Source organism: Mesoplodon densirostris, chromosome 4 (genome assembly GCF_025265405.1).
Source record: "Mesoplodon densirostris isolate mMesDen1 chromosome 4, mMesDen1 primary haplotype, whole genome shotgun sequence".
NCBI lineage: Eukaryota > Metazoa > Chordata > Mammalia > Artiodactyla > Ziphiidae > Mesoplodon > Mesoplodon densirostris.
Window position 1 is genome coordinate 119,456,937 of NC_082664.1, and position 14,486 is coordinate 119,471,422.

A 14,486-nucleotide genomic window follows, 5' to 3' on the forward strand; every position below is an offset into this window, starting at 1 on the left:
CTTCTTCCCATAAGAGCATAAGGTCCTTGAGATCAGAGACCTCAAAGGCTTATAGGGAGCACCCAGGGATACTCAGAAGTCATCTTCCTCTATTAGCTCCTGACAAGAAAAACAAACCGTTTCTACTCCAAAGGCCTTGATGGAAATCTTCAGATGCCCCTGCCAAGTCATTCTTAAGAACTTCTGGATAAAGGGCAGAGGGAACCCTTTAAAAAATGTATGTAATTGTGGCTTTTGTGGTGGATAATATATTCATCTGGCTCAAAACTTAAAATGAAGTCAGCCTCCCACCTTTGTTTCTCAACCACCCAGTTCCCCCACTGAGAGGCAAACAATGGACTGGATTCTTATTTATTTTTCAATAAGTATTCCAGCAAATACAAGCCAATACGAATAGATCCTCCTTTTCTCCCCTCATTTTTTTAATACACAAGCTAACATGCAATACACATTGTTCTCCATCTTGCATTTTGTTTAACAATGTATCTCAGACATCATCCTGTATCAGGCCTAGAGAACTTCCTCACTCTTTGTCTTGCAGCTGTGTGGTGTTCCAGTGCAGGGATGACCCTGATTTATTTAACCAACCTTCAGTTGTTAGATGGGGAGAATGTTTCCAGTCTTTTACTACCATATGCAATGCTGCAAAGAATAGCCTTGTTCAGACTTAATGTCATATATGTGAGTGTATCTGTGGGACAAATCCCTAGAAATAGAATTGCTGGGCCAAAAGGTAAGGTGAATATGTAATTTTGATTGTTCTCCAAAGAGGTTGTATCATTTTACACTCCGACAAGCAAAGTATGAGGGTGCGATTTCCTAACACCCTTACCAACCTAGTATGTGAAAACTTTCATTTCAGTGTAGTTTGATTTGCACCACTCTCCTCCTGAATGTGGCTGAATAGCTTTTATAGTCGTGTGTGTGTGTGTGTGTGTGTGTGTGTGTGTGTGTGTGTGTTTATGTGGACTCTTTTTATCCTCTGCTCACTTTTCTTTTGTGATCTTCCACTTCTTCTAATCAATGTAGAGGAACTCTTTGTATATTAAGGGATTTAGCCCTTTGTTATATGACCTGTAGATAATTTCCCATTTGTTGTCTTTTGACCTTGCCTTTGGGCTGTTGCTAGGTGGAACTGTTTATTTTTCTATAGTCAAATTTATCAATCTTTGCTTTTATGGCTCCTAGGTTGGGTGCCTGGCTCAGAAACGAGCAACCCCCCAAATACACACACACACAGACACACACACACACACACAAAGCTTTTAAAAATTCTGTCAGTACAAAAAAGCTTGGAATGACTTGCCAGGTTTTGTGAGGAATAGGACAACTCCTGCCCTCCATGAGATCCCAGTTTTAGGGAGACAAACTGACTATTGCAACTCCATGGTATAATAAATAAGAGGGGGCACAATGGGAGCCTGGGCTAGGACCACCTAATCCAGCCTGAGTTGGCCAGGCAAGGCTTTCCAAAGGCAGTGGCACCCAGGTACATCCGGAGGCATGCGTAGGAGGCAGCCAGGGGAAGAATGGTCTTCCAGTAAAAGCGGCAGCATGTGCAAAGGCAAGAAGCAACAGAGCTGGGTCAAAGTTGTCCAGTCTGGCAAGAGGACAAGGATCCCTGCAGGGTTGGTGTGTGGTAAGGGGTGGAGCTAGGAAAGTAGACAGGGACCAGATTACAGAGAGCCAAGAGGATACTGCCCCGAAGTCAGGGCCTTACCCTGAGGCAGTGGGGAGGTGGCAGGGGGACACATCAGCCGTGTGGAGGAAGAGCTGGAGACGATCCAGTGTGGAGGCTGGGCCCTGGCTCTAAGACTTCCGCCTCTTGCCCAGCAGCAGCCACGGCAGCCTAGAGGCTCCAGGCTGCCAAACAAGACTGAGAATTTCAGACCCAAATGTTCTGTTCTGTCAAACTTCCAGAATTCTATAAAAATCATCAGGGAAGCTAGCACCTTCTCTGAGAAACATTTCTACCCAAGATGATGACAACTACAAGAGCTCTGATTTTTACTGGAGAAGGCGGTGGTTATCACTCCCACCTCAGCACCCTGCTGGCAGATGGGGCCAGGTAAACGCAGCTCAGACACTAATTGCCCTCTCCTCAGCTTCAGCCTGGCTCAGGAAATAGCTGGGCTCTTCAGCCCCCGCCCATTCATCCAGACCCTCATTCAGAATGGGCAACAGGATGCAGGACTGCCGTGATGGAGTGGTGGACCCCAGCTGGCCCATGTCCATGGGGACATCTCTTTCCTTCTAGCCAACAAGGCTCTGTCCTGCTATGAGCAGCCACAGACAGGCCTACGAACTTCTCTGCTCCTGGGACTTTTTAAAACAGGCATTTTGTAGCAGGTCTCCTGAGCAACTGTCCTCGCTAAAGTGCCCAGCACAGAGCCTCGCACACAGCAAGCACTCAGCAGCAGTTTCTGTTAAAACTGGAAGCCTCACCATTCATTAGGAGGTTGCTGAGGGAAAGGAAGGGCGATGTGGACAGAAGGAGGGAAGTTGGAAACCACTTAAACGGAACTTTGGGATTGCCTCTGGATTTCAGTTATCCAGGCCCTCACCATGCCCGACCCCCAAACCAGCCAAAGAAGTTGGTTCTTTTTTTTTTTTTTCTTTTTTTTGCTGTACGCGGGCCTCTCACTGTTGTGGCCTCTCCTGTGGCGGAGCACACGCTCCAGACATGCAGGCTCAGCGGCCATGGCCCACGGTCCCAGCCGCTCCACGGCATATGGGATCTTCCTGGACTGGGGCACGAACCCGTGTCCCCTGCATCGCCAGGCAGACTCTCAACCACTGCGCCACCAGGGAAGCCCAGAAGTTGGTTCTTGATGCTACCATTTTAGTTATATTTTCTTTAGTGCCCTAAGGCAATTTTATCCCAAAGGATCACTTGATTAAGTCAAGTGCTATAGAGATAAAGGCTCTTAGAGGCTGCTGGAGGCTTGGTTCCAGCCAGCAGGCTTCCTGGGTCCTTCTAAGGCGCCTCTATCCCCCAGTGGTCCGAGGGCATGCAAGGGGTACCCACTCACCCCGGCCTGGAAGGCAAGAGGGCAGGAAGGCAGCCCCAACCTCAGCTCCAAACAGTCAAACAAGTCCCAACCCACAGGAGCCATCAAACAGCAGTAGGTCAAAGGCAGGGTAGCAGAGGGTTTCTAGGGCAGAACATGTGTCTCTCTGGAGTCTACTTCCTCCATCCATGTGTGCCACTGTGGGGGCAGGGGGAGGTACAGACACCGAGGACCCCATCTCAGGCACAGAAAAGCTGATGAGGATGACACCAGGAAGCAAGGGGCCTGGGTTGCCTGGCGGTCAGGTTCCAACCCTGCTGGCTGTGTGGCTGTCACTTGTATAAAGTGCATGTCAGCTTAGGGTCAGGGATTTTATTTTTCCCAAAATGAGACAGTCTATTTCAGTAAACATTAGAAAAGCTCACGGGTATGAATACATATCTAGCTCTAACTTTCATTTTATTTGACATTTACTATGTGAGAGGTAGTAGGGTAGGCATTTTGCACACATTATCTCATTTAATCCTCTCAACAACTCCACGAGGAAAGTGAGGGTCCGAAAGGCTGAGCCCTGAGCCCTAGTCCCACTGCTAGTATGAGGCAGAGCTGGGATTTGAACTATGGACTGTCTGGCTTCTGAACCCTTTGCCCTTACCTGCCATACGATATGGGAACTAAGGAGAGTCAGTCAGTTGCCAGCCTAGACCCTTCCCCGGCCCCGGATCTCTAAGACCACAGAGAGGCTCTAAAGGAAGGACAGAGTCTCCCAAAGAGTCACTTTTCTTTATTCTCAGTAACCCCGATCTCACAGCACGTTCTGTGGGAAATCTCAGGGCCTTGCCAACTTGCAGTCTTCCTTGCACCCCACCAAGAAGCTGAAGCTCCAAAGGCCTGGGGATCTCCAGCTGTGGCTCTTTCTAAAAGCAGTTCCTGGGAACAACGTTGGATCAAGGTTTCTTGGTCATTCCTAAGTCCCCTTCCCAAAGCACAGGAACAATACAGCAGCTTGCTCCCCTGGCTTGCTGTGCCCATCCCAGGGAAAGGTGGGGAGGAACTCCAGAAAGCGGGTGTCTCTTGGTTGAAAGAAGTTGGGACCTGGGCCTTTGGTCTAGTTTAACCTGGGGCAGGTCAGGCTCCTGGGGAGGCTCCCGAGCAGGCCCAGGCCAGACCACTACTCAGCAAATGCAGAAGTCTTCACCATATTTTGCCAAAGTCCACCTTCTTCACTGACTTGGCCTGAAAACACCTGAGTTCAGAGGGACATGCGTGACAGAAATTCCCGGGTTCAATTCTGCTGGAAGCCACCGTGCTGGAAGAGGACTTCTTTCACTTTGTCCACAATGGTGCCCACCTCAGCCATGGCCCCCAGACCTAGGGAGCAGAGTTCGGCTATGACCCTGCAGACTGAAGCAGGGGACCATCCCCCACCCACCCTCACCCACTGCTCCCCAAGTGTCCCACCCAGAGCCCAGTGCCTGAGAAGGCCAGGACCAGGCCTGAGCCAGACCCAGCAAGTCCCTTCTGAGACACCCACAGGACAGGCCCCAGGAACAGTCACAGCAGCCATCTTGAACTGTATGGGCTGCATGCCAGGGAGGATACCAGGCAGTTTACCTAACAACTCTGAGAGACAGGAATTACCATTTCCATTTCCCAGATGAGCAAGCTGAGCTGGAGGTCACAACAGGCTGGGATCTGAAGCTGAGCCCTGTCGCGGCCCAGGCTGTGGGAATGAGCCGTGAGCCTGGCCAGACACCCACCTTGGTCTCCACAGACCAGCTTCTTGGCCACACAGGGTATCTCGACATAGCCGAAGGCCTTGAGCTGGCCCACCTGCTGCTCGGTGATGGGGTGCTCCCACATGGCGGTGTTCATCGCCGGGCAGAAGAGCAGGGGCTTGCTGCGGTCCCAGGCCCGGATGACACAGGTCTGTGAAAAAGGTGGGGGGTGCCTGCTGCTCTGCCTGCCACCCCACCCCGGCCTTCCCAAATCCTACCCACCGCCAGCTGAGGACTTGGGATGACTGGGAGCCACTGTCTGAAAGGAGCTGTATCATATACTTTAGGGGTGGGGCTGTGTCTCCTGGTCTCTCTCACCTCCCCATAGGCTCTGTCACAGGGCCCTACACACAGGAGGTGCTCTACCAATGTTAGCAATGGCCTAGCCACCTCCAAGCAGACCTTCCTTTCTGTGCAGAAAGGGCTCCCTCTGCCCAAGCCTCTGTCTTTCTCACAGTCAGCCACACCTCACAGACTGAAGCAACCCTGGGAAGCAGGGGGCAGGCCTGTGGTTCCTACAAAGCTAAGGACCAGACTGCCCAGCAGGTGGGCTCATCTATCCTGACACCAGCTCTACTTGAGGCCAACTAAAGCTTGGCCATGAAAACAACATCTTCCACATGACAAAACCCTCTCCCATGTGTTATCTCATGAACCCTCACTGCGGCCCTGTAACGAAGTTGCTGTCCCATTTCACGGAGGGGAAGCTGCACTTCCCAGAGGTGAACCATTACCCAAGGACACACCAGACGATGATCCAGGGCAAGGCTTTGCACACCGCCCATGCCATCCTCCACTGCATCGTGCAACCTCACTACCTCTCGATGTCCAGGCCATCCCACCAAGTCACATACCAGAGCAGCTATGAAAGGGACAGACCAGCTCAGAGTCTTTAGCGCTGTGAGCTTTGCAATCACATGGACCTGGGTTCAAATCTTGCTGTGCTATCTGCTGTTACTAGCGATGAGAACTTGAACAAGTTCTTTCATGCTGGGAGTATCAGCTTCCTCTCTGCAAAAGCCCTCTCACTGGGTGGTCTTAAGGGCAGAGGGTGAGAATACTTATAAAGCTGTTTGCACAAGGCCTGGCACAAAGTACAGGCTCCAGAAATAGTAGCTCCTGTTATTATTACAGGCATAGGCTCCCTGGGCCAGGGGCTGCCTCGGGGAGAAATAAGCTCTGGGGCCTGCAGGAGTGTGCTCCCCTGGGCTCTGACTGCTTCAGGCGCCTCTGCCTGGGCTGTGGGCCCCTCAGGGAGACAGCGGCTGGCACACCCCTTCCCTGAAGTGGAGCCTGTCTGCAAAAAGAGGGGGAGTCCAGAGAACAATGCCACGAACAGGCCAGGGAAAATGCCTGCCCTCCTCAGTGCCCCTGCCCTCTCCTGGGGACAGGAAGGAAGTTGGTCAGCACACAGCCTCAGGATCTGGGGGCTTGCGTCATCCCAGACACAGCGTTTGTTTCCCACCAAGTCCTCACAATGAGGCAACCTGGCTATGAGTGGACAGTTTCAGTCTACACTTCCTCTTGGCCCTGTGCCACCCGCTGCTTCTGCAGAAGTCATGAGCATACCTAGAAAAGTCCCTTGACTGCGTGTGGGGTGGGTGTTGGCAGGGCTGGGGTTCTCAATGACCTCAAAGAAAAGCACACCAACCAGAGCAGAAACTCAATACCTCCATGTCCCGCACCTCTCTAGCTTTTCCCACCTCATCTCAAAACTCAGCACTTCCTGGACAAACCACAGCTCCTCCAAACCTTCCAGCAGCAGGAGGGCTGAAAGGAGGCATCAGTTCCCAGAGTCACTTCTGTTTGGCCAATGTTGTGTGCAGCACCTCAGGCTCTGCCCTCGGGAATCCGCTTGGGTGAAGAGAAGGCTTGGATCCGGGTCAGGAGACCAGCTGCCAGCTATACTGGTGACCCAGGGAAGTCACCTCCTCTTTCTGGATCTGCTTGGTTATTTAGCGCAAAGAAGGGCTAGAGCCTGAGTGGGCCAGAGAGCAGACAGAGATGCACATCACCCAGGCCAAGGGCCCTGAGACTGGGAACACAGGTTCATACCTAGCGCACAGCTCTAATGGCACCCCAAGTTCTGGACACTGGAAAGGGAGACAATCTGAAGGAGGGAGGAAGCAGGGCAAGCTTCTTTTGGGGAATATAAGGAAAAAACATCTTTTGAGAGAGCACAGAGCCACAGACCATGATGACAGCAGTGTAAGATTTGCAGTTTTTTTTCTTTCTTTTTTTTTTTTTTTTTGTGGTACGCAGGCCTCTCACTGCTGTGGCCTCTCCCGCTGCGGAGCACAGGCTCCGGACACGCAGGCTCAGCGGCCATGGCTCACGGGCCCAGCCGCTCCGCAGCATGTGGGATCTTCCCAGACCGCGGCATGATCCCGCGTCCCCTGCATCCGCAGGCGGATTCTCAACCACTGCGCCACCAGGGAAGCCCCTGCAGTTCTTTGAAATACTTGCACCTTCTAGGGAAACCTTTGAGGCAAAGGGCCTCAGGGCTGGTCCTGGGAACATATTCCATTGCTCAGCCAACTCAGTAGGAGGGAACCCCAAAGATTTCAGGGAGTGGTGGCAGCTTTGAAGAAAAGAGGGAAGCAGAGCTTTTGGGAGTAAGGAAGGAGCCCTCAGAGAACTGGCCCGGGCCGGGGCTTAGCTCCTAGAGGTCAGCGTGCTTTGTCACATCAGCTGGCTACTGACCGACCAGTGGGAAGCCTGGAGATTTGGTGAGATGGTGCCGGTTACACACAATGCTGACGCACGTAGATGAAAGTGGCCAGGAGCCTGACCTGCTCCGCCGTCCTGCCAGCCAGGCACTAGCCCCACCAGGAAGCCTTCTTGATAACACTGCTCCTAGGCCTCCCCTCCTCTGCACTCCCCCACCCCTGCTCCTGCCACACAATCTGTGTTGCTCTTCTTCTGATCACCCGTGCTCTATTTCAAATGATGCTTAAATCACTAGCAGCTTCTTCGAGAAGTACCTTAAGCACCAATCAACAAACATATGAGGAGACTAACCTCCTATCTAACCCCCAAAACCTTGACCCAGCTTCATTAGTCACTTCATTGACTTTGGCTGTTAGCCAAAGTAAAATTACTGATTGCCTCATACATACATTAAGCATTTCCTGAATGCCTACTACATGCCCAGTACTGTGCAAGGTGGTGCCGCCATTGTCAAAGGACTGACTGTACCACACACCAGAGCATACTCTAAAAACCCTCTCCTTCCAGACTGTCAGCTCCCTGTGTCCTCTGTGTCCCTTCACACAGGGCCTGACACATGGCAAGTTAAAGCTCAATGGATGAGGGAAGAGGGATGATAAGGGAGAGGGAGGGGGATCACACCCAGTCTTCCCAGGATGATCATGTAAACAAAGGCTCTTTAAGGACAACAGCTCCCTGGAGGTCCCTCAGGCCTAAGACAATCCCCACTCTGTACAGCTGGACTTCTCTTCCTCTCCTCCACCTTGGGCCTCTTGTCCTTTCTCCTTTCTTCCCCTTTAAGCTTTCTATAATATACAGGAAAACCACATCTCAGCTTTGTGGCTAAAGCTACAGGAGAGATAAGTGTGCCTAAGAGATCCATACGGAAGTAAACGCTCTTATCCGATTACCCATGTGGATATCCAGGTCCTGGTGGGAAGGCAGAGCTAAGGTGGGCAGGCAACGGGGCTGGGCAGGGAGACCAGCAGAAGAGCATGTTGAGGGCAGCCCATGAACTATGGACAAAGAGGAGCTGAGCATCGAGGGGCAGGTGAGAGGTGGACACCCTCAGAGGGCACCCGCAAGTCGAGTTAACCCATCAGGACCAGGCCTTCTACCCACTTGCTGGAGCACAGGTGAGGCCAGGTGGAGGGTTGTCCAGGGGACTGTGTTCTGAGCAAACAGGCCCACCATGAAGGGATTCCAAGGTGAGAAGAGAAGCAGTCTGCAGCTCAGCAAACTGGGAGTGAGGCCCAGGGAGGCAGGAGGGCCCAGGGAGTCACTCACAAGCAAGTTGTCACAGATGCCACTGGCCACCTTTCCCATCGTGTTGGCATCGAGAGGAGCTACCAGCATGAGGTCTGCCCACCTCCGCAGGTCAATGTGGAGAACTGGGTCGGATCGGCACTTCCACATCTGGCAGAAGGAAGGAAGTGGGGTCACCGGGACGGCCATTCTCTCAGGGTAGAGGGAGGAGTGGCAGGTGGGGTGAGGGCCAACACAGACCACGTACACTAAGTCAGGAACCCAAGGGAGACCACCTGAGCGACCCCTGCCCAAGTTCACTGCCACCCCTCTTGCAGCTAAGCTGGTGAACGTCGGCTGTGGAGCCAACAGCCTGAGAGAAACCAGGCCTGAGGAAACAAACGCCCCTTGTCTCTCTGAGCTATTCCCTTTATGGTTTGGTTTTCAAGAGAACTGACATCTGGCAGGGAACTCCTGGCCTGTCTGCTTGAGGCGGATGCTTGGGTTGTCCAAGCCAGTGGAAAGGCTCTGGGCGGTGAGAAATGGAGGGGGCGGGGTGGGGAAGACGGGCCAGCCAGAAATGTTCTAGGCTGAGAATGTTTAAAAATGCCTGGCAGGGCACCCCTGTGAGGCCCACACTCGATGTCTAGTGAATCGGCCAGTGCCCGCCCCTCTGCAGGAGAGCAAAAGCAGAGCCCGGCAGCCGTGGGAAGTGAGGCGCTCTCCACAGCCCCGACGCTGGGAGCCGCGTGGACAAGGGTGGTGGGAACAGAGCTCCTCTGTGGTTTCATCAGCCCAGATAAATACAAGGACACTCAACCTCAGGCACAGGGCCAAAGCTGAGGTCTGTCTGAGGTGGGAGGAGACTGTGGGCCTCCTGCAGGCCAGAGCTAGACAGATGTTTTCCTCATCGCCTCTGCCCAGAGAGCCCTGACCGCTGACTTGAGCCTGGCCTGTCTGCTCCGGCCACCAGAACCATAGGCTGCAGGGAGGACGGTCCTGTCCTATTGGTACAAACACGATGGAACTCAGCCCTGGGTCCCCCAGCACTGACCTCCCATTCATCAGCGTCGCTGTAGAGGGTGACAGGAACATCCTGGGGACTGTAGAAATGTTTGGCTCGCTCAGTTGTGACCACTGCTACTTCCAGCTGTCACCAAGAAAAAGTGGAGTGGGGGTGGAGAAGGAAAGAGAAAATTACCAGAGCCACCGGCCTGGAGGCCACACGGGGCCAGGCCAGCAAGAGCTTTCCTCACAGCCTGGCTGTGGAGAGGACTTCTCCCTCTGAGGCAGCGAGCCCCATGTTTGCATAGCTACTTCCGCTGTCACCCAAAGGTCAGGCCTCACCAGGTGCAGCCGTTTCACTTCCCTATCTGAGGGGCTGCCGAGGAATGAGTCACCAACTGCCCAGCGTATATAAAGCTGCAGGCTTCTGCCGCTCAGGCAGAGACAGACAGGAAGGGAAATTAGGGCAAGAGGGCCACGCAGGCCATGGCAGGCAGGAGGGGCCACCCCAAGGAGGCTCACAGGTCCTGAGCTCTGGGCCACACTGCAGATCTGCCCTCTGCAGGCAAGGCACTGGGGAGCTGGGGTCCTGCATGTGGTGTCTGCAGCCATGGCCCAGCGAGAAAGCAGGCAGAGTCCCTTGCCGTACTTCTAGGAACAAGGCTTCGTGGGCTCTGGCTGCAGACAGGCTCCAGGAAAAGCAAACCTGTGTGCCCTACACTCATGGGGCAAGAGTGATATTTACCTTCACACGACTCATTCAGCAGATAAATTAAAAACGCAAACAAGAGGGATGGTTAAGGTGCTTAACAGAACAGAAATAGCACATGATAGGGTGAACAGCACTAGACCAGTTCCCATCACTGGTAAAACGAGATGTCAGACTAACAAGCATGCAGATTAAAGGGGCCCAGAAGAGGTGGCTGGGAGGGGAGGGGTGTAGGAAATCACATCTTTGTGGGACATTTATCCAGGAGGGAAAAAAGTCAAGGGTGACAAGGACAGAATCATCAACTAACCAGAGCAAGGGTCATGGGTGGCAGTGTCTGGGCTAGATGTGCTATTTGGCCTGCATAGGGTTACAAACTTTTTTTTTTTTGCTGCGCCACACAACATGTGGTACCTTAGCTCCCCGATCAGGGATCGAACCTGCACCCCCTGCAGTGGAAGCACAGAGTCTTAGCCACTGGACCACAAGGCAAGCCCCAGGTTATAAACATTTTTAAGCCAAAATATACAAATTGGGAGATTTCACATAGAAAATCCAATTTCCTGGCTCCTTTTAAAAAACTGAGTGGGACTTCCCTGGTGGCGCATTGGTTGGGAATCTGCCTGCCAATGCAGGGGACACAGGTTCGAGCCCTGGTCCGGGAAGATCCCACATGCCGCGGAGCAACTAAGCCCGTGAGCCACAACTACTAAGCCTGCGCTCTAGAGCCTGTGAGCCACAACTACTGAGCCTGAGAGCCACAACTACTGAAGCCGGTGCACCTAGAGCCCGTGCTCTGCAACAGGAGAAGCCACTGCAATGAGAAGCCTGCTTGCCACAACCAGAGAAGGCCCACGCGCAGCAACAAAGGCCCAACTCAACCAAAAATAAATAAAATAAGTAAATTTATTTAAAAAACCCAAAAAACTGAGTGCTCTGGCACTGCTGGGCCCACATTCCTGCTTGAAAATGACTTGGTGGGACTTGGTGGGGCTGCCTCTTTGGATGGGCCGTGCCCATGCCATCTCAACCTAGTCCCTGTCCCTCCCTATCATCTCACCAGGCTCCCTCTCCTCATTTGTTTGCTGCCTTTTGTGGGTTGTCAGACACTGTTCTGCACAGTACCTAGGAGTAAAGCTGGAACCAGGGAGTAGAAATCTCAGAGAGGCAGACTGCAGAAGAACTTCAGAAGGTCTGGTGCTCCCAGCTCTGCTGAAGAGCTCTCAGATTTGTCCATTCTCCCGCTCACTCTCCCTTGGAACCTACCATCCCCCAAACTTGCATAAAACCTGAGGGACCTTTTTTTTTTTTTTTTTGCTGTACGCGGGCCTCTCACTGTTGTGGCCTCTCCCGTTGCGGAGCACAGGCTCCGGACGCGCAGGCTCAGCAGCCGTGGCTCACGGGCCTAGCCGCTCCGTGGCATGTGGGATCTTCCCGGACCGGGGCACGAACCCGTGTCCCCTGCATCGGCAGGCGGACTCTCAACCACTGCGCCACCAGGGAAGCCCCTGAGGGACCTTTTTAATGGTCATTTAAACCAAACTCCTGCTGAGCAAGGGAGTCCCTTCTAGGATAGCCCTGAACGAGCCTGGTCCAGTTCTGAACAAGATGGCAAATGAACAGGGCTGCTGTCCCTCCATGGAACCCAGCCCTTGAAGATGTCACAGGACCAGCCAGGTAGGGAGAGCAGAGAAAGGCAGGATGGTGCTGAGACTCTTAAGACACAAGACAGTAATGACGTAAGGTGTGGGGCATAGTAAGTTAGAACTAACCACAAGAAGAATAATATTCAATCTACACAATAAAGGGATAGGGAAAGGAAAAAAAAAAAAAGCAGAGAGAACACATGATAAGTGGAAAGCATTAAAGAAGATGGAAGAAGTAAGTCCTAATAGAATAGCAATTATAGTAATTATATAATTGGCTAAACTCCCTGATCAAAATTCAGACTCTCATACTGGATGTTTTAAAATCCATCAATCACTTCAAAATGTGTCTGAAAAGACACATTTAAGACAAAAAGATATATAAAGCTTAAATAAAAGAATAAACTTTCAGTTAAATAAAGTGGATTAAACTCTACTCCCTCTCAAAAGCCCACTGAAATAAAAGTAAAGGGATTTTTTTAAAGGATTTTTTAAAAAGATATGAATCACCAGAACAATGAGAAGAGGACAAAAACATAAACAAAAACCCAGCAGTTAAGATATGGAAGTGGAAGGAAGCATTAACAGATCAGATTAGATCAGACAGGATCAGATCTTTTTTTTTTAATGAACATTCAGGGAACAAAAAGGAACTCTTGGAAATTAAAATTACAAATAGTCAAATAAAAAATTCAATATAAGTTTAGAAGAAATTTTCCAAAAAGTAGAAGAGAAAGATAAAGAGATGGATAATACTATTAAAAAAGATGAGGTGGTCCAGTGGTTAAGACTCCACGCTTCCACTGAAGGGGGCGAGGGTTTGATCCCTGGTTGGGGAACTAAGATCCCACATGCCGCATGGCACAGCGCCCCCCCCACCAAAAAAAAAAAGATGAAATCAGAAGACCAACTCAAGAGGTCCAAAATCTGACTAACAAGGAGTTCCTGAAAGGGAGAACAGAAAAATAGAGGGGTGAAAATTACAAAAGAAATAAAATGAAATTTCTCCAAACTGAAGAACTCAGAGGTAGGAGCCATCTCTTCTGCCTACAGAGCTCTGAGAAGGTGGCAACCTGTTAGGCTCAGGGAACCTGAAGTCTCACGTCCCTGGCATCCACTGAGTGTAAGTCAATGGAGCCTGAGCCCACATCAGCTCTCCTGGAAGCCACATCCTCCTACTGAAGTATATGGGGTTTGCAATCAGCAAAACCTCACAAGTTCTTTTCACCCATGTTGCTACTAAACCACAAGCCCCAAACTGTACTTGCATTTGTTACTTTCCCAAATGTAGTCCCTCACATTTCCCTGGTGAATTCCACCTTTCCAGAGTTGGCCCAGTGTTTGCTCAGTCTATGTAAAGAGCTCCAAAAATCTCAATCCTGTTCCTCCTGGCCTGTTCTCAGCCAGTACCACCATCAGTAGCCCCAAGACACAAATCCAAATGATGAAAAGGACAAGGTCAAGAGCAGAGCCCTTCGCCAAGGTCCACAGGGCTGGGGTGGGAAAGAATCAAGAATGAACCCTTTCCAAGTAGGATCTTTCCCTGATTATAAACATGCTGATAACATTACCAGGTGGTCCAGGGGGATGTCCTAAGATTCCATCAAAGTCCTCACCAAATCCAAAAATACTTTGTCTAATATCCAAAATAAAATAAAATAAAATTGATATGGCTTGTCCCCAGTGAGCCCAATCAAACCCCAGTAACAACCATTTTCTAAGTGCTTTTCTAAGGGCTCACAAGGTTTTTCTAATTTGTGGAGCCTACCTCTTCCGCCTTTTTGATAAATGGACATTAGTCATCTCCAGCTTCTAGCCCCTCTGCTGTTTCCCACACATCCTGTAGGTCACCAAACACAACCTCAGCACCCCAGGACAGAACTTGCCAAGTTCAGGAGATGAATCACCCAACTTGGGTTCAAGTCTCTTCTACCACCATTGGTACTTTTTCAAACTCAAAAGAAAAAAAATGGAAGCAAAGTGAACTCAAGAGTCCCTGCCATTTCTTTCTGTCCCCCGACTAATGTTATACCATTGGCCTCCAGGACCAGGCATTGTTCCATTGCTCTTTTTCTAAATATATGTAACAGCCCTCTTGGTCATTCTGAGTTTCACTGCAAGCTTCAGCTCACTCTGGTGACCTCTGGACCATATTCTACCTTTATCTTTGGTTATATGTCCTCCTTTCCATTTAACTGCTTTCTAGTCTCCTTCAACAGAGGGCGTCCCAGATAGCCATATCAGTTTCTGGTCACTGCCTTCTTTTCCTTAAGAGGACTACTCTCTTTCATTTCTAAGAGCTTCCTGACCATCCTGAACAATTTGCCACTTAAGATCACCCCAGTTCATCCTCTCTCTATTCTGAAATTTGGAAAGCTGCTTC

General features: G+C 51.0%; 1 protein-coding gene across 11 annotated transcripts in view; it reads right to left on the reverse strand.

The window, feature by feature from the left end:
- Window positions 1-14,486, reverse strand: part of PPCDC (phosphopantothenoylcysteine decarboxylase) — a 108,214-nt gene that overhangs the window by 80,654 nt on the left and 13,074 nt on the right. For 8 of the 11 annotated variants that reach the window (XR_009531784.1, XR_009531788.1, XR_009531783.1 and 5 more), the window contains exons 3-5: window positions 9,798-9,893; window positions 8,786-8,914; window positions 4,772-4,940 (exon numbers count right to left, since the gene is read on the reverse strand). Coding sequence is in view for 2 of the 11 variants with exons in the window: in XM_060096985.1 (XP_059952968.1) it covers window positions 4,297-4,382; window positions 4,772-4,940; window positions 8,786-8,914; window positions 9,798-9,893 (480 nt within the window). In the remaining 9 variants the exon portion in view is untranslated. Of the gene's footprint in view, window positions 1-3,504; window positions 4,383-4,771; window positions 4,941-8,785; window positions 8,915-9,797; window positions 9,894-14,486 lie in introns of those variants that run through there. The other 3 variants (XM_060096985.1, XM_060096986.1, XR_009531789.1) reach the window with 3 other exon arrangements.